The sequence below is a fragment of the Cyprinodon variegatus genome, unplaced genomic scaffold, assembly GCF_000732505.1.
Source record: "Cyprinodon variegatus isolate N-32 unplaced genomic scaffold, C_variegatus-1.0 Scaffold597, whole genome shotgun sequence".
Classification (NCBI taxonomy): Eukaryota; Metazoa; Chordata; class Actinopteri; order Cyprinodontiformes; family Cyprinodontidae; genus Cyprinodon; species Cyprinodon variegatus.
The window spans coordinates 135,697-154,576 of record NW_015151050.1 but is presented as its reverse complement, the minus strand read 5'-3'; the positions used below and the strand labels follow the sequence as shown (position 1 = coordinate 154,576).

The 18,880-nt window shown below is 38.0% G+C and overlaps 1 protein-coding gene across 3 annotated transcripts in view; it reads right to left on the bottom strand.

Moving 5' to 3' along the window:
• Positions 1 to 18,880, bottom strand: part of mtrr (5-methyltetrahydrofolate-homocysteine methyltransferase reductase) — a 44,378-nt gene that overhangs the window by 4,531 nt on the left and 20,967 nt on the right. For all 3 annotated transcript variants that reach the window (XM_015392579.1, XM_015392577.1, XM_015392576.1), the window contains exons 13-14: positions 13,844 to 13,936; positions 1,107 to 1,283 (exon numbers count right to left, since the gene is read on the bottom strand). In XM_015392579.1, the coding sequence (XP_015248065.1) occupies positions 1,107 to 1,283; positions 13,844 to 13,936 (270 nt within the window). The remainder of the gene's footprint in view (positions 1 to 1,106; positions 1,284 to 13,843; positions 13,937 to 18,880) is intronic.

Sequence of the window (18,880 nt, the reverse complement as noted above, 5' to 3'; positions counted from 1 at the left end):
ATATATATTTAAGACCACATCTGGTAGTGGTTTATAAAACAATGTATTATGAGAGGCAAGTAGTAAAGCTATATACATCTTAGGTGTGAAGTTGTTGGAACGTGATTGTGGCTTAATTAATCCTATTAACTGCAGGCTGAAGTAAAATACAAAAGTTTACAAGCAGAAACTCTAGTTTGGCAAAATCCAAACATACAGACAAATTATTTTAGCTTTATTTTCATTTTAAATTGAAGCTCAGAATGAGCAAAGGAATAAAAACAAAAAACTTCTCAAATACATCTCTGTCCAATTGTCACTTAGTTGAAATTCACCCCTCTACTGGCACAGACTCAATTCAGAGAGCTACGGCTATTTTACTTCTATCAGTTTAAATACTGATATTCCCACTGTTGTTATTTTAAAACATGGAAATATAACACATGGTGTTTTTATTTTTGTTTTTTTTGGACTGTCCTCCTGAACAGATGGCTGTCCAGCTCAGGGTAAACAAACAGTTTTCAACAGATTGACCCCAGATTACTTTATAATAATTAAGAATCATATGTGAGTCTGGGCATTTTCTGGAATTGTTCAATGAATAACTGCAGTATGATGTTAACACATGAATTATTTATACTGCCTTTATTTGCACCATTTCAAAATATACAGTTTGTCATGAAGAGATTAAAACTTTTCCCACTGATTGAAGAAACCGATGGTGGAAAGCTGCATGTAAATTGATTTCCTCGGCTGCTATGTTGACAGCACATGGTCAGTTTATTCTTCTTCTAAAATCATCTTGATAAGCGTTGTAGCTCAGTTAACTTCATAAACATAATGAATCTGTACTGATGTATAAATAAGTGCCAGCTTTTATAGAACAAGGGGGTTTGTCAAAAACTATTCACACAAGTAAAGAGTTTATGGGCAGGAAAAAGCACAAACAGAGATGCTCTTCTATCGCTGTGAGCAGACAATGAGCAATGACACGCTGAATAGGGAAACAACCAGATCATGAGACAGCCCTGGCAGATGGATGCTGGGGAAAGTGATAAATTGAGTAGAAAAGGACAAGAAACACTCAGGATGGATTAGGATTTAAATAAGATTAGTGTCAGCCTTACCCGCAGACATAGATGTAGCCGTTCTGTCTGAGCAGGATGTCGGTGACTCGTTGGCAGCAGAGCAACAGATTATGTTGGACGTATCTGGGCTCCTCCTCATCCTTCCTGTCTTCTCTGGAGAAACACACTTTCAGGTGGTTCAGGGTGCCGCTGGTCACAAAGTTCTCAAGTTCCTCTCTAGAACAAAACCATATCCGTATTGTGAGCTCATTCTAAGAAGTAAACAGGAGATCTCAGAAAATAATAAAATCAAACACTAATTTGACCCTTTTTTTAATCACTGCATTTGCTTTTTTTATGAATTTTATTTTGATGCAGAGGTAAAAGTCCTGATAAAATGTATTACAAAAAAAAGCTAAGAAATAATTTGCATGTCGTCAGTTTATATCCCAATGTGGCAAACAGATCAATTACATTTTTACAAAAAGCACAGCTGTCTGCCGACCAAAGAGCTGTCAGAGGTCCTCAGGGTGAAGACAGTACATCTGCATAAATTTGGAAGGGGCTCAGCTACAGTCTTTTTATGAAAGTGACAGGAGAGGTTGGGAATCATTTCAAAATGGAGAAAACACAAAAAGACTATCAATCACCCCCAGTTAAGAGCACCATCTGAAGTCTTGCTTAATTGTTGTGAGGTATGATCATTAGAAAAGCAAAAGGATCGACAACTACACAGGAGGATCTGCTCACTGACCTGAAGTCAGTTGGGGCCACAGTCGCAAGAAACGCCCTTAGTAACTAAGCATTAGCCATTGAATGGTATTAAGCCATACCGACATTTATGATATCAAAAGCTCTAAGATTTGTGGTCAGTGAGATGTCAGGAAGTGTGCCATACAGATTGAAGGTGACATACAGAGCTTCCCCTCCCCACCGTGTTGCTGCACACTGCTGGTCAGTGTGTTGAAGAATACCATTCTAATATCTTTCCCTGGCAAAAATAATAAAAACATATCTTAGCTGCTGAATAAAAAGACTAATCTGGAAAACAAAAGTAATCTCATAAAATTTAAAACCAGATAACAGTGAAAGGCAGCGCTGGCTTGGTAACATGAATGTTAAAAAAAAAAAACCTTGCAAATAGGAAACTTTAAATGGAAAACATTTTAGGAGGAAACCAGAGCTTTGATTTGCCAAGCTAGACTAAAGAAACTGAGGATTTAGAGTTTCTAACCAACTATTCAATACAGTTTACCTCTTTACTTGTTAACATCTTATCCAACAAGGTCAGAGTCGTGTTTTGCTAAGGTATTAATTGGTTATAAATGTGTCTTGACATCTAAACTAATGTTTAACTTTGATGTAAAGAATATTTTCTCCCATTTTCAGTTGAAAATCTGTTTCTTTACGTTAAATAGGAAGTTGGTGCTAAAGGTTGAGGGTACTTCTTAGTAGAAAACATATAAGGGAGGGTTGGATAATGTAGATGAGAATAAAACAATGTGTAGCCTTAAAAAAGTCACACCTTTTGATGGACATAGTGTTATCTTGTTCCAGTGTGATGGAAGCATCTGGGTAGGAAAAGCAGCTCATTAAGACGGAACATGCACGCCACTCTGAGTGCCAAAAAAACAAGGTATGTGTAGGTGTTGTTTCCCTAGATTGATGCATTTACTCAGGTTAAAGTTTAATAACTCAACGGATTCAAAAATAAAGTAAGATTTTAACTAAACGCTGGATTACCTGCTTTTCCAGTCAGCAGATTTATACTCTTACCTGATGGCAACTGCATATTTCTAAATGGCAGATCTATTATTCAATGAGCCAAGGAACACCCTCTGGGCATTTTGATTTAGAAGCAAAAAGGTTTGATCAAAATTGTGCCAGACAACCGATTTAACTTGTACAACAATAGAAATGCAAAACAGGGATTCAGATTTCATAAGCGAGGTCGGGTCACCATTGTTCCCGTATTTTACAATCAGTCCCATCATTCTAGTTGTGTGTAACCTTGCTCCCTGTCAGTGTTCTGCTTTCCATCCTTATGCTCTCATATCGCAATGTTTTTAAAAGGCCTGGGGTGCTATTGGAAGATGAGGCAGGTGCTGAGGGAGGTAAGGTTTTCTCTGACTCACAACATCTTGTATGAATCCCAGCAGTCAGAAAGAGCACACCACATACACACAGATCCAGGCAAACTCCAACAGAACAAGTCATAGCTCTGAGATATGGGTAAAGGTCTTTGCCTAAGGGGGGGTCTCTGTTTTGAAGTAGCCCCTAAAATACCAAAAGAATAATTTTTTTATAAAAGCACAAACAGTGCTCTGAATACGAAAGCGATGAGTCTAGTTTTCTTCTTTTTTTTCCTGAAAGACCCACATTTACTGTCTCTCCTGAAAGGTTCTTATATTAGTTGTAAAGGAGAGCAGTTAACTAATGTATTTAATTGTTTGATAAATTAACTTCTGGCTGGTCAACTTCTCAATGACGTGTGTGAAACTAGAAAACATTTTTACAGTTGACCTATAGGAGGCAAATTAATGTAAATATCATTACATGGAAAGAAATGTGTTGTTACTTTCCTCAAGTGAAGTGGTTGACAGAGACCGAGGCTGTGTCTGAATGTCCACCCTAATCACTATATAGGGGTTAAGCCATTTTATTTGAATGTTCAAACAACTAGTGCAGGCCTCCCCAAAGTCGGTCCTCGAGGGCCGCTGTCCTGCAGGTTTTAAAGGTTTCCCTACTCCAGCACAGCTGATTTACATTGTTAGCTGATTAACAGGCTTTTGCTGAACTGCAATCATCAGAATCAGCTGTGCTAAAGCAGAGAAACCTCTAAAACCTGCAGGACAGCGCCCCTTGTGGACCGACTTTGGGGATGCCTGATCTAGTGGAGGAAAAGTAGGGGACTCAAAATTTCCCACAGTGCAGCTTGAAAAGTAGTGATCATCCATGGTCACTACACGAAAAGATATATCCCAGAATGCTTTGTGAGAGCTCTCCTCACAAAGGATTATGGGATTTGTCACATTAGCCCGCTGTCATTACCCAACGAGGGCGACAAATAACAAAGATGGCGCAGGCACCGTGCGTGGAGGCGGAGTCATGTGACCAACGGGGAGTGAAAAGTAGTGATCACCTGCCCGAACGGTCAGTTAACTGAGTTCACTATAAAGTCCACTATATAGTCCCCACTCGATATAGTGATGGAGGGATTTAGGGGTTTGGGTGGATGTTTGGAACCCGTCCAAATGTTTGATCTTTAGTGAGAATTTGAAAAAAGGGGGAATGGTTTTTGCAACTAGTCAATGTTTTCCACCAAACCTTAGGTTGGCAGGTCAGTCAACTGTCTACTGTTTTGTAATTGATTATTTTTTCTTTTGCTTTTACAATTTGAATCTATTACTTAAAGTGATTTTCTGTAACCTGGTTATCCCTCATGTACATGGTGATGTGACTCCAATACATATCTGTTACAAGCAGTTTACTGGAAACCATCATGTCTTTGCTCAAAAGAAGTCATTTTGACATTTCTGTCAATGTTCACATCTTTTGACTCAAAAACAATGTGATGTATATATGGAGCAATATAAATAAAGTTACTTATAAAAATGGATCGGGATTACATGCCATAATTGTCAACTGAAATAGATTAGAATTCATCATGGACTACCAATGTAAAAATAAAAAAAAAAACTATTGTAATTATATCCAAAAAATAATGAACTAAATAAAATCATATCTGAGATTGTTGCATTTAAATAATTATCTATCTCAACACAAATATAAAATGTTACAACTGCTATAACTGCATTTAATCAAAAAACATAATAAAGATTTATTTTTTTATTATTATTATCTAAAAATTAGGTCAGTGGCCACATTTTTAAGGGGCTGCATCCTTCAAGGGGTGGAGCCACAAAAAAGAAGTTAGCAGTGCCTTTTGCCTGGTTTCCAGCCCTCAGCTTAGCATTGCTGGATGTTGCCTGGCAACCATGAAGGTACCATGAGGTAAAAAACAGTTGTTTTTTTTGTTTTTTTTAATAATATTCTTCACTGTAGGAACAGATCTTAGAAGCTACAGATTTCTCACACCCTTATCTTTGAAGACTGGTCTCAGCAGATAAAAAGTCGAACAGGGGACGTGACAGAAATACAACTTTTGCTCAGGTTTTTGTAATTATTTTTATCTAAATGTATCCATGAATACTGCTTAAGCAGCAATAAAATATGTGTTCTAAGTTTTTCACACCACAGACCTATATGGTATTTATCTTCCAGTTTAGTTGGAACGATTAATAGGATTGTTAAGCATACAAAATAAAAATAAAAATGCAAATTTTCACATCTTCATATGTTTTGGGTTTTATAATTGAGGGCTTCAGTCATTCACTTTTTGTAACTTTTTTTTTTTTTCCCATGGGGCTTTAGTCCCAGTTTGGACTCACATCACACATCTGCCTCTCCATCCCGTTATGGTGTCATTAAGGATGGATTCGATGCAGCAGTCTTGAGGTCTTTTTCTACCAACAATAGGGTTCTTACTGTTGATCCCTTAAAAGGTGAAGGGATAGGAGCTGAAAACAGGAAGTAGGAGCTACAATATCCCAATTTGCAATGAACAGATATTTGCCAAGGCTAGCAGTCTATAGGCTAGCAGAGACATACAGACAGTGGCTTTCAGCTAGGAATATTTCATAAGATGCACACCTTGGTGTATCACATCTTTAGGCGTTGCGCTGTGTAGCATCGTATGGGTGTCTGGGGGTATCCTCCACTGGCAGATGTTGAAATTTAGACTCTGAAATGGTATTTCCTGCATTTTGATGTGGAATGCAGCTATTTTTTTGTCTTTTTTTCAACAGAACTTTTGTCCTGATTATGGGAAGTATGTGTGCTTGACTACATGTGGAAAGGAAGACATGAGATCATTTTTAGGTACCATATTATGTTTCATAAATTAGTTCAAACAATCAGAAAGGATAACTTACACTAACTACTTACGGTAAAACTTGATTGTTATATATACAACAAGTGGAACAACAATGACAAACTAAAGCAGTCGTCAACACAAAACCAAGAGAGGAGAAAGTGCCAGAATTGCTTTAATTTCTGTCTATGTACCCTGTTAAGAATACAGCTGACACTGAAACTTAATTGTCACATTTTCATGTATCTTAGTACATTTCGTAAATGTAAGCTGATGTGTAAATGTCTGGAATCTTTATTTTGGAAATAGGGACTCCAATTATCTTGAAGAACCAAGAAAAAAATTCTGGATCTGTTTGACATTTGCTACGGATTTAGTACAGATCGCACCGCCCGCCCCAGTTGACATTTACATTAGCTTTTGTTTTTTCCCCATTCCACAGACATTGTTGTCCCAAAGAACAAAAAAAAAACCTTTAAAATAATCCTTTAGTAATCCAGCATTTGAGGAGTTTTCTTAAACTTTTCAAATTTTCAAGCTTACCTGCTTGCAAACAGCGCAGCATGCTTGTTACCGCAAAGTTAAGTTATATGTAGTTATATGTAGGGACTTTAGATATTCCACCACATTCCGGGGGATAATTAGAGCCATAGGTCCCAAAAACAGGGCGTACAATTTCTAATATTTTTAATAAAGGGCGTACAATGTACATCCTTACGCATTCTTAGATAAAAACCTGCTGACCAGTATGGTTATTAACCTTGTTGTTCACAGCCTGCATTAGAGGAATAACTATTTATTGCCTCTATGAATGTTGGCAAATAACCAGCCAAATGAAGTTAAGCAATTATATATACATATTACACTGAGTAACATTAAACAAAACAGGCTAATACCAGTGGTGGGCGGTCAGGGAATTCAAGCCTTCTCTCCTTGCCTGAAATCTACCAGAAACACAAACATACATTCACAACCTAAACTTTTACTTTCTTTTATCCAACTGTAATATATTATTCATAACAATCAATTTTCTTAATTATGTAGGATATCTCCTAAATGAGCTGCTTTCATTACATTTATGTGGTTCCTAGATTTGTTGTCAGAATTGCCAGATTTCTGGCATGGTTTTGGTTATGTTTAATTTTTATCTTTGAGTTCTCATTGGTTTTAATTCCGTTTTGTGTTATCCCAGTTATTTTTTATTGTATTTGAGTTATAATGTATTTCTTGTTTGTCCTCTGTTGCTCTCTTGTGTCAGTCTCCTTTCCCCATAGCTCCCTTCTAGACTCTTCTGTCCACACCTGCTCCCAATCTGCTGATTAGCCTGGTCTTTGTTTCTGTCTCAGTTTCTGCTCAGTCAGTTTTCTGGTTCCTAGTTGACATAATTTCTTCCCCTTCATGTGAGTTTTCTGGATTTATGTATTTTGTGGATTTATGTTTGTGGATTTTGCTTCTTTCAAAAACTTTTGGATATTAAACTTGCAAGTAACCACCTCCGCCCTCACCTCTGCATTTGGGTCCTCATCAAACCTCCACTTAACCTGACTATTTCAGCCTTAGGGTGTTGCTATGTTAATCAAATGTGCCCAGAGCCTTCAGAATCAGCAGTGCTGGCAAATGTTATTAACAATGTTAGTGAGGAATGTTTTCTTCATCCAATCAGATTTCAGATTTGCCCCTCAGGGCCAGCTAGTGGGCCCACCTGAATGCTTTACGGCAACTTGTGGGCTTTTGTCCAGAAGAATGGGGAAAAAAGAAAAAAATCATATAGAAGATTTTCTCCAAAACCTCCCAGTGTTGAATGGATTTATTTCTTAGCACAACTATGCAACCTATATTAGACAGAAAACCAGTGTGGCTGAAAGGAATCTAGACTAAATATGTCCTCACAGTCTGATGTATTTGGGGGACATTTGTAAGATGGAGGGGCAATCCCAGCCAATTCAAGAAGTTGGATGCTAACAGAGTCCTACCAAAGAGGCCTGCTACTATAAATCTTTATTTCACTTTCCCTCCCAATCAATATAGCTTCATTTTCAGTTGAATTGTACAGGGTATACAGTAAAATCATCCATTTTGGTCTTGTATTTTTACATCAGAAAAATGACATCTTAACAGATGTCTTACACTTCTACGATCCTTTGCATTTAATCTAGAATACTTAACTACAAAGCAAAAAAAAAAAAACAGATATGCAACGATTACTTGGACCTTATGCAACATAGTTTATCAGTATATACTTATTATAAAAATCACCAGTGATAGTGACCCTAGCAATTACAAAAGTTATGAAGGCATTCATTGTATAATCTTACAGTAAAGTGCAGTACACAACCAAAAATAGATAACCCTAAGATAATATGTTTTATTGTCCTTTCCTTTGTTTTATGTTGGTGAAGATTCTCAGTCATGCCTTTGTATTACAACTAATTAAAAATGATTTTATAGTTTCCAAGTTTTCAGTGTTGAGGCTGATGTTTTCTTTTACAATGACGCCTCGGACATACTTGTCTTCATGTTCTGTTTTATTTGACGTATGAAACTTAAAGGGTAAAAATCATGGAGACCAACACTGCTGTGTTTTTGATGTCTGTGTATAACTCATCTTAGATTGGAAAACACCTTGAGCAGAAAGAGACAGATGAAAAATGAAGGCCAAGTCTGAGAAGTAGACAATAGATATGGGGTTCTGAACACGCTAGACTGCTTGCCGTGTTTACACACAAATGAGCCATCGGCGGCAACCAATACTGAGAGACCAGCCCAGTGTGATTTTCCAGTCAAGGTTCCTCTACAGCATGAAATCAGATGCTGTAAAGAGGATGGGAGAGCCAAGGGAGGGGTAAATGATATGTGAAGAATAGAAGAAAGCCTGTTTGATGTGACAAAGAGACATCAGTCTCCAGCTGGGACATTAAGTGCTGTGCAACCCATTTTTGAATTCAGGCCTCTATCTGTGAATTGTTCCCATCCTGTGTTGACATTATCACTTTACCCCCTTTTTAGGACTTGTGCGCAAGTTTTTGTTTTGAAGATCTCAAACAATAAACCAAAGCAATGAAACGGCAGACATCAAATTGCACTTGCATTAAGAGAAAACCCACAGAGATGAATGCAGGCAGCTCATTCAGCTGATGGCATGTTGCTCTCATTCTGCTAACCTATGTAAATTGAGCACAACTCTTCATGGGTGGCTCAACAAAACACAGACTAATCACTTTGGTCAACACTGTGGGGGTTTTCATCAGAGAAGCCCACACTGTGAACAAACAACGCCTGCTACCTGGCCGCGAGTTTGTATTTAAGTAAGGGATGGGAGAAACCGAGAGGAACAAACAACGTCCTCTGTGATCTATTCTTGTGTCATTAACGATGCTAATCCATTCGCGCCATTTAATCTTTCAAAGGAACTCCATCAGCGCTGGGGCATTCAGCGTACGGTGCTGTTAGGAGAAATTCTGACCAATTAGTAGGAAATCAGGAGAGAGTAAATAAGAGAGAAATGAAAAAGGAGGATATCTTCACAGGATGACAGCTTAAGAAAAGTCACGGTCATCTTGTCTTGCAACATTCATCTGCAATCTCTTAGTTTTTTTTAAATATTTCAAAATCAAATAATTGATCACTTTAATATCTCTTTTTTCAAATGTTAATGTCAACAGCTTCGAGTATTAAGTGCTGCATTTTTATGAAAAACAATTAACTCCTGCAAATAAGAGCCTCCTGTCATTTTGAGAAACTAAAGAGCATAAGCTAGCATCTTAATCCAAAAAGAAAACATGGCAGGGGTGCGGTAAAATACTAGCTATGGGGAGCAGTTGTGGAAGACGTTAGAAAGACGTCTAGGAAGACGGTTAAACTGCTCTCCATGTAACATGAACACCAGGTGCGAAAGATCTACATCTAAATTTCCCCTAATGATTTTTAATGAAACAATCCAGGTCAGCTGTGCATCATCTAACATCCCAAGGCACCCCACCCAGCGATCTATTTGGAGCTGATTTAGGATAAATCTTCCACAGCTGATGTGTTCTGTCTACTGCAAGACCCAACCACTATGTGCTGAAAGGTCTAAAAATGTGAATTTTTGTGCTTTGGCTCTTAGTTTGTTCAACTAAATGTAACAAAATCTTTTATATATATATATATATATATATATATATATATATATGTATATATATATATATATATATATATATATATATACGATGTTTCTTCATCAAGGTTCAACAGCTGAAAGGATTGCAATTTCCCTTCAAAACATGTATATTCCAATAGCTCCAGGTCTATTCTATCCTTAGCCAATTTGTACCCACCTGTTCTCATTTAATTTGCTGCTACAACAATTTAATTCTAACTGCATACCAAACAAACACCCATGGCCTATATACCCAGCTTATAAAGAGAGAGTGTAAAAACTTTTACATTTTACATACATTAAATATTTCTATTTGTTTGACTCATACTAGCGCATGTTCTTACAGCAGACAATAAATAAAAATAGGAAAAAAACACAATTTGTCAGCTGTCAAAATAGCAGTTAAAATATTTGGGAGCAGGGGTTAGAGGGATTTTTTGTGGTTTTTATATAAAAATGATAAATATGTCGTTTATTTTTTGTTTTGATTAAAACAACCTGTAGGTATTTTCATTCAAACCCAAGCTCAATATCATGTGGCAAGATTAATACATAAAGACTGAGCCAATTGAGATTTACGTCTGGCCCCTTAAATATGACATTTTATTTTAATATATAAAAGGCAGTTTGGTGTGTGGCTTATGTCTGTTTCAAAACATTGATTAGCCTTCACCAATATTAGGTGTATCCCTATTTGATATATGTGTAAAACCTTTAGTAGACCTCTAAGCTGTGGCCCATTTCTCCTAATAACTGCTCTTCTGATGTAAGCTCTGATCTCTTTTCACCTCTTTAACACATGGTGCAGAAATGGTGTGCATCGACCCAGATTCTGCAGAATGAACGAGTTGGGATATTAGGTTTGCAACAAAAAGCAGATGTAAAAGCTATTGTGGATTTCTAATGGCTGAGGTGCATCTGAAGGCTACCAATCTCTGCTAAAATGGTTAAAATGAGCGACATCCATAAGCATCCATCCAGCTTCTTCCGCTTATCCGGGATCCATAAGCAGACCTCATTTATTTATCCTAGAACTTGGAGGGGGCAACATGTGAACATGATGTAATATTGAAAGTTTTTTATGTATATATATATAGGATACAAAGATTGGGTTCAACTTTGCTCAAACACCACAATTTATGTCAAAGAAATTAGAAGTTTCCCGTCGATGAACAAAACAGGGTTTTGATTAACTCCAGCCTCTTTAAATCCGTCAGCCAATCTTAAATTACCTCAATTGTGGCTTTCAAAAATCGCGGCACAAGCCATAAACCATGTCGACAGGTAAAGTAGTTGCTCGGTTACCCATTCAAAAGACGTGCAACACACATTAGCATTCTTTAGGAGGGGGGCCTTTTGTCTAGCTGACAAATTAGAACACGATGCCATGTCCACTTTTATGTTCTGTTTGGTCTCCGGCAGCATCAGGGGAAATCTTTCCATTTCCCACCATCTTGTACTTCCTAACTTTATCTAAGCTGTGGCGGTGCTGAGAAGGGATAAAGAACTTCTGGCCAGTACTAAAGCAAGCAGATAAAAGTGGACTCAAACAACCAAAGAAAAGAGGGAAAACAAATTAGTTTGTCCTCATTTTTCATGACAAACACTACAGGTATTAGATTGTTTATGAGTCAATTATGTTTTTTTTTCTTATATCTTCAGTTTTAGATCATAACATCTCTTATTTTCAATTTTACCTACAAGCTGCAATATAGTTATAAATATTTAATTTTCTAGACCAAGGCAAAGTAAAACTATTATATTGAATACAAAATCTAAAGATAAGTTTTCAAACATTTTACACATCTTTTAAAAGTTGCTTGCGTACAAATATGAGTTCCACCTAAATCCATACAGCCTAGAACCACCCTCCATGGTGGTTAAAGTTTTAAGTTAGAGTTAATCTCTACTGGATTTTGCACATTTGACATCCTTCCGTTTTTGGTCACCCTTTTTTTAAAAGGCTGGTTTTGATGAACCTCACCAACAGGTTTTCATTAATGATTATTTCTGCTTTTAAACCCTATTTATCTCTCCAACATCTTCATCCAGTTTCAAGTCTAAACTGTAGAATTCCAACAGCATAATGCAGCCACTACTATGTTTCAGCATGCTGTGTTCAGGGTTATGAGCTGCATTACTTCTCCCATCACATACTTGCAAATATTTTGCATGAAGGGAAGAAAAATAGCTATAGATTTGTATAAGCAGAGCACCTTATTCCACATGTATGCTGTATGCTGTAACTTACCACAAACTACTGACATGACTCCCTTTAGCTTCCTTCAACAACAGCTTCTTGTACCTCTCTTACTTAAAATCAAATTTAACTGCAGATTCAGAGTACAGGACTCTTAGCTCTGTGTTTTAATTACCGTAATTTTCAGACTATAAGCCTCACCTGAATATAAGCCGCAGAAGCTAAATTGCATGATTTGTACATATACAAGCCGCACCGGACTATAAGCCGCAGGTTTTTTATGTTTAATTACCATATGGTTCGTGCACAGAGAGGATTGTCTGGAAAGAGGCAACTGTTTGTGGAAGCTCCTATTTATTAACGTTTAAACACAATTGAATTGAGACAATTCTTCCTGCTGGCGTCTCCAACGTCTCGCCATTGACTCGTTGATTCCAAGGTTACGTGCAGTGGTTCTATTTCCTTCGTTTACTGCCAAATTGGCTGCCTTAAACTTAAAAGCTGCATCATATGCATTTCAACGTTTGTTTTCCATAATGAGGGTGTCACACAAACTGCCTTGCGCTCGCAATGTCCGTCTTTCTCAGAGTCTGCTTCCGGAGGACGTCCTCATTCCCGCGCGCGCGGCTACTTGTGTGTTGAAGCAAATGTGACGTCAACATGGTGGATAGTAAAATCCATAGATTAAGGTACCGTATTACCCTAGTGGCCGTTAGCTGTAAAAGTCCATAGATAAGCCGCATTGTTATATCGAGGCTTATAGTCCGAAAATTACGGTAGGTGAATTGGATGAGTTGGATTAGACTATATCAAAGGGTTTCAGGATAAGACACATGCCTGCCACACTTTTCAGACTTTCTTAGGAAAAAAATAAGTAATTTAAACTATTTTATTCTTAAATCAGTCTTGGTCAAACATGCTGGTGAAGGTTCTCGGTCATCCAGGTCATAGCTATTCTAAAAAAGTTAAAAAACAATCCAGTTCTACAAAGCAACGATAGAGTTGATCCCTTCCTGCTATCATCACAACCTCCACCCCCATACAGGGGACCAGAACATCCCATCTGTTCACAGCCAGGCCAACAAATTCCCCTAACAACCCCCCCATTTGACAGGTATATACCAGTATCGGATATTGCAGGCTAACAAAGAACCCAAATGACTCCCCGTTCCTAAGGGGTGGACTCGTTCTTCCTGTTCAATTTGCATGTTTTCTAAGCCAAAACAAGGTTTTTCGTTTATCTATAAAGCCTTGAACTCAACTCTAATTCTCACATTTTGAATTGAAAAAGCTTCCTGAATGGGAGCGAAATTTCTTTAAACTTGGAAACAGAGTCCAGTGAATTGTTTTTTAACTTTTTTGGAAAGTCTTGCTGAAAATAAAGTCCCAATAAAACAAATAAGGCTTTTGGTTTTTTGATGAGAAAATGTGAAAATATTCCAGATGAAGGAAATGTTAAAACATGCATAATTTTAACAAGGAAACTTTTGTGTCGAACACTTCCGATCTAAATTTAAGTGTCTTACCTGAACAGGTAGTCTCTGTCTCTGTAGCGGCAACCAAAGAACAGCCAGGTTTCACCAAACTGGGCCTCGGGCTTTTCCTTCCTCTCCTCCTGTCTGAAAGTCAGACATAGGATGTTAGCCGTCAATCAATACAAGCAGACAAGCGGACCAGGTGGAGGAGAGCGAGTCCTTCCTCGCAGCAGAGGGTAAAGAAGACGAGTGGCATAATTACAAACTGGCTGTAGTGACAGCAAAATGAGAGCCACGATTGCTTAAAGCGAGGAAATGACCATGTGCGCAGAAACAAGGACATTATAGAGCACTCCTGATTAGATTTCATCCAGCAAAATAAATGTCTGCTCAGGATGCATCATCCATGTCTTTTTGTCCAGCCGTCCTTTAGTGGGGGGAAAAAAAAACTGTCCTCAAAAAGTGTTTCCTTCTGTGGCTTTGGAGCTTGGCTACCCTCCCAAATTCCCCTGTAGGCCCCACAGCGCCACAAAGCAGCTATGAAGATGCGGTTATCTGTGCTACACACCTGCTGCTGTGGTGACAGCTCTCTCCCAGATAACTGTTAACCCAGAATCTTTCATGATGCGATTAGCTGGCTGAAAGTCCACAGAACTTGGCTTCTTGCGTTGCCCTTTTGGTGGAGACAGAGGCGGGTGGATGAAATGACCATCTATAAAGATTGGCTGGGCCTGTTTCCATTCACTGCTACATCACTTTGCCTGATATTTATTTGATATTATACACAAGGTGAACCTATTCTCCTTCCCTGCTTTTCACCCAACTAAATCTGATCACTCCATGCAGTTAGACACATTTTTCAAACTATCCGGTGATTCTACAAAGCAAAACATCATTGAAAATCATGCTAATTTCTAATCCAACTATCTTATTTTAGTTGGTATGATCACGATCAAAATAGGGGGCTTTATCTCAAAATGAACTATTTAGTCAGACAGTTTAAATCCGATGATAAAAAAAGTTAAAATGAACAAAATATGAATCCTTTTTGTGCAATTTGGGTTCTGGATATATAAATATATTATTTTCCGATTTCTGACAGATTCTAAGAAAGAAAACATCCATCAACTACATATTTTTTAGAGGAATAAACTGTGTCTCACTTTACTGACCATTTGTCAAAGTTAGACATATTAGCCGTAAGTAAAAAGAGAGAAAAAAAACACAAGTATGATTGTGAATACTGAAGCAAACGCATTGCTCCTATTAATTAAACCCAAATGGAACTAGATGAATTAAAGTCCTTTTGTTTGAAGTATATTTTGATGCACAAGGACCTTGTTGTAAAGCTGTCTGGCCAAGTCGATCGGCACGCTCAGTTCCCATCCATTAGCATCCTGGACGAGATTCTTCTGCTCTGCCAACGGCCTCAAGTAAACTCATTTCAGTGGGCTCCTTGCTCTCTCTCTCCCTCTCCTCCCGCCGCCCGCCCTAAAGGGATCAATACCAATATGAAAAACCTGGGTTCCATTCTGAGTAGACCACACCGGCGCCTTTTCCTGAATACAAATCACATCACATCACATACCCCCGCTATAACAGCCTGCAATACGATCTCAAGGGGAAAGGCGGCATCCGCGGAGCACTCCATTTGGGGTCTAAATCAGAAGCGCCTGCCTTTCAGCCCCATTCAGATGATCAGTAGAAAGAGGGGGGGAGTGTATGAAGGAAGCTGAGGTTAAAACCTGGTAAACATCAGTCATTTCATATCTTTCTTTATCTTTTTCAGCTCAATGAGGGAAGATCTGGAATGGCAGTTTTCATTTCAAAAACAAACAAAGCCGCCAAATATTTCATCAAACTGGGAGAATCTACACCCCCTAATTACACCAATACACCGTTTCTACAGAATGATTAATGGTAGATAAATATCTGCAAATATAAACTGTCAAGCTGAATTTGTAAAAGTGAGCTGCTGGCAGGTGTACTCTTGTATTACTCTTATCTGATACTTTGTCTTTCCAAAGATGAGGCCTTTAAGAAGATTAAAGCTTAATTTCTGTTTTAAAGTTTAGCTGTTGTTAAGAGTGAAGCAGAAATATTGAAAACAATCATATTTACCATTAAAACAACAAAGCAAAAGCAATCAATGCAAGACAACTGGGAGGGGAGGGCTCACTGTAATCTCCTGGTACCACCGAGTGAGCTCCTGACCTTTCCACGCTCTCCTCTCACTTGTTACCACTGTTCTAAACTCGTACAAAGTACTTTTGAAAACGGCAATCGATTAACAGTGGGAGCAGAAAAAAGGAGAGGCAGGGAGATCGAAGCGTTCCTGTGTTGTTTTGTTGCCAAACGGGAACCTGCCTCATGCCTCGAGGCCAGATACGGCGTCCTGCAGACAAACCAGCAATTGTTATCTCCTGTCAGAGCGTGAAGGCGGCTGGCCAAGCTAGGGTCAGACGCTGCGACAATGCAGCTCCATGACAGGTTCATATAATCCTCCTGGACCATCCGGGAGGAGAAGAGAAAAAGAGACGGCAGAGGAAGAGAAGGATAGTGGAGCTGATAAATCGATGTGCAGGGTTTTTGTTGTAACGTGTTTCTTGAAAGAAAAGAAGAAAGAAAAGAATCAATACAGAAATTTAATGAAAAGAAAAACTGATGTTTCAGGGAAGAATTTAATGAAGGTTTGTTCATTGTATTATGAAACAAAGCCCTCCACAAACAATAGATTCCTGAAAAATCCTGCTTTAATAAACCCCCCACATCGTATATATACCGTATTTATACCGTATTATAAGACTAGAAAACCGAAGAGCAGTGCTCTGCACAAAGTGTAGGGCCTGAAACATGTGCTGCCTACATTTCATCTCCATCCCAGTGGGTCCAGCACCACCTCACCCCAGATGACCAGTCATCCATTCTGAGCTTTCCTGCCACAGACAATCCATCAAACCGCGGCTTCGTCACCTCTATGAGCAATCTCACACCGAGGCAGACCTGCCACAACACAGCACACGTCGCTGGGTTTTAGAGACAATTGGAGCTGACTGGGGCGCAACCTCATTTACACAAAGCCACCCACGACTTAGACTTGTCAGCCTGCCTAAAGAAGATCGGGTCTGCTTTCTGACAGGTCACAGCGTCCGTGGTTAAACGCATGAAAATCAGCTTAGGTAGAGCGCTGTCAGTCACACGGTAGCTGCCTGACAGCCCATAATTTAGTGTTACAGTGAGAGTATTCATACTGCTTGGTAACTCTGGAGGAGCTGCTGTTGAAACAAGCAATTTGGAGTACACAGCAAATTAGGGCTGCAACCAATGATTATTTGGCTAATTGATTAATATATCAATTATTTGTTCAATTAATTGAACAAATAATTGCAATTTTTTTTTTTTTACTAAATTAAACCAGGGGAACCTAAAACTTTTCCACTAGAAGAGTTCTGAATAGAGCATATTTACAGACAAAAAAGTAATATATATATATATATATATATATATACATATTACTTAAATGAAAATATGTATATATTTTTTCACAATTTTGGTAGAATGGGTTCCAACTCCAAGTGGGTTGCTCTGTCAGCTAAAGACATGTTTGTTATAGTCTCTATACTATAAAGATTAATCGATTACTAAATTAGTTGAAGATTATTTCAATAATGGATTAATCCGATTAATTCTTTCAGCCCTACAGCAAACATTTGGCAAGAAGAGTAAAAACTCAATCTCAGCTGTACCGGATCCAAAGTAAAGTCCCAAAAGCTTTAAACTGTTACATAGTAAAACACGGAAGTGGCGGAATCATTCTCTGTCTCTCATATAAAAAAGAAAACACATTTTCTTTCACTTTTCGAATACGTATCATGTCCATCACACTTAATGCCAAGTTTGTGATTGCAGTTTCAGAAAATATAAATTAAATGAGGGGATATGAACCTTTTTTGCAAGCACAAAAAATTCTATTTCTAAATTAAGTTGATTTCCCCCATTCATCTTTCAGCCAAAGTCCCCTTTAGCACTTTTAAGTTCCTTCTTACATCCTACTTAGCCGACAGTAGATATCCTCACACCACCTCATCAGCAATTACAAGCAGTGATTTAAACCAATAACACAGCCAGCACCTTCTGGACTTTTTATTCTGGAATCAATAATAACCCACGTGAAGCTTTGAATCCTCGCTCTTTATTACGGAAGTCGTAAACATGCCCATCAGAGTGGGACTGATTTACTCCTGCTAGGAAGAGGACAGCATCTGAAATAATCCCTGACGTGCTCACAGCCCTCGCTGCTAGATTTACTACCCTTTACTTGATGAACATGATGTTGGACATTTATTAGCACAGAGCTGCGTCACAACTAATTGTCTCTGCAGGCTACCTAAAAATATGCAAGATGATGAGCATTTAACACCACTTTGGTGTCATGAATATTCATAAAAAGAATTTTAAACAGAACTGAGTACATGTCACTGTTTGCACTGCTTTGATTTGACATGAACATCTTAACCAACACACAACAGGAGTTCATTTTGTAACAAACAGCAGTGGCACTGGTGCGTTATGCAGCGCTATCGACGTGGACACTTTCAAAATAGATCTTAAATAGTTCTTTCTCTCCCAGTGGCAGGAAAGCCTAATTCTAATTCTAATTTGTTTATTTAAGAAGAATATAATTAGAAGCACTAACATTTAAATGGTCTAGTAAAGGGGAAAAAAAAATTCTATACACTTTCAAAGTTTTAATAATACTTAACATTTGCTGAAGGATATGGTTTGATTTTTTATTCACTTTTTATTAGGTTCAAGAAAGAAAACATAAATCTTAGTATTACAGGTTTCTACAGTCTTAAATTGGAAATAGAAAAACACTCACGATGTCTCTAAAAGTCAAGTTCGCTCTGGGTTTTTAATGAGACATTTAAAAGCATATTCATCTAGAGTGCGTGACCTAGCAACAAAAAGATTGATTAAATGTTTTGGGAACTTTTAAGTAGATTTTCTTTATTCTTTTCAGAGAAAAACACGGTGAAAAAGTATGTACCTTTTTTTTACCAAATCAGTTTCCAATATTTCTGTATA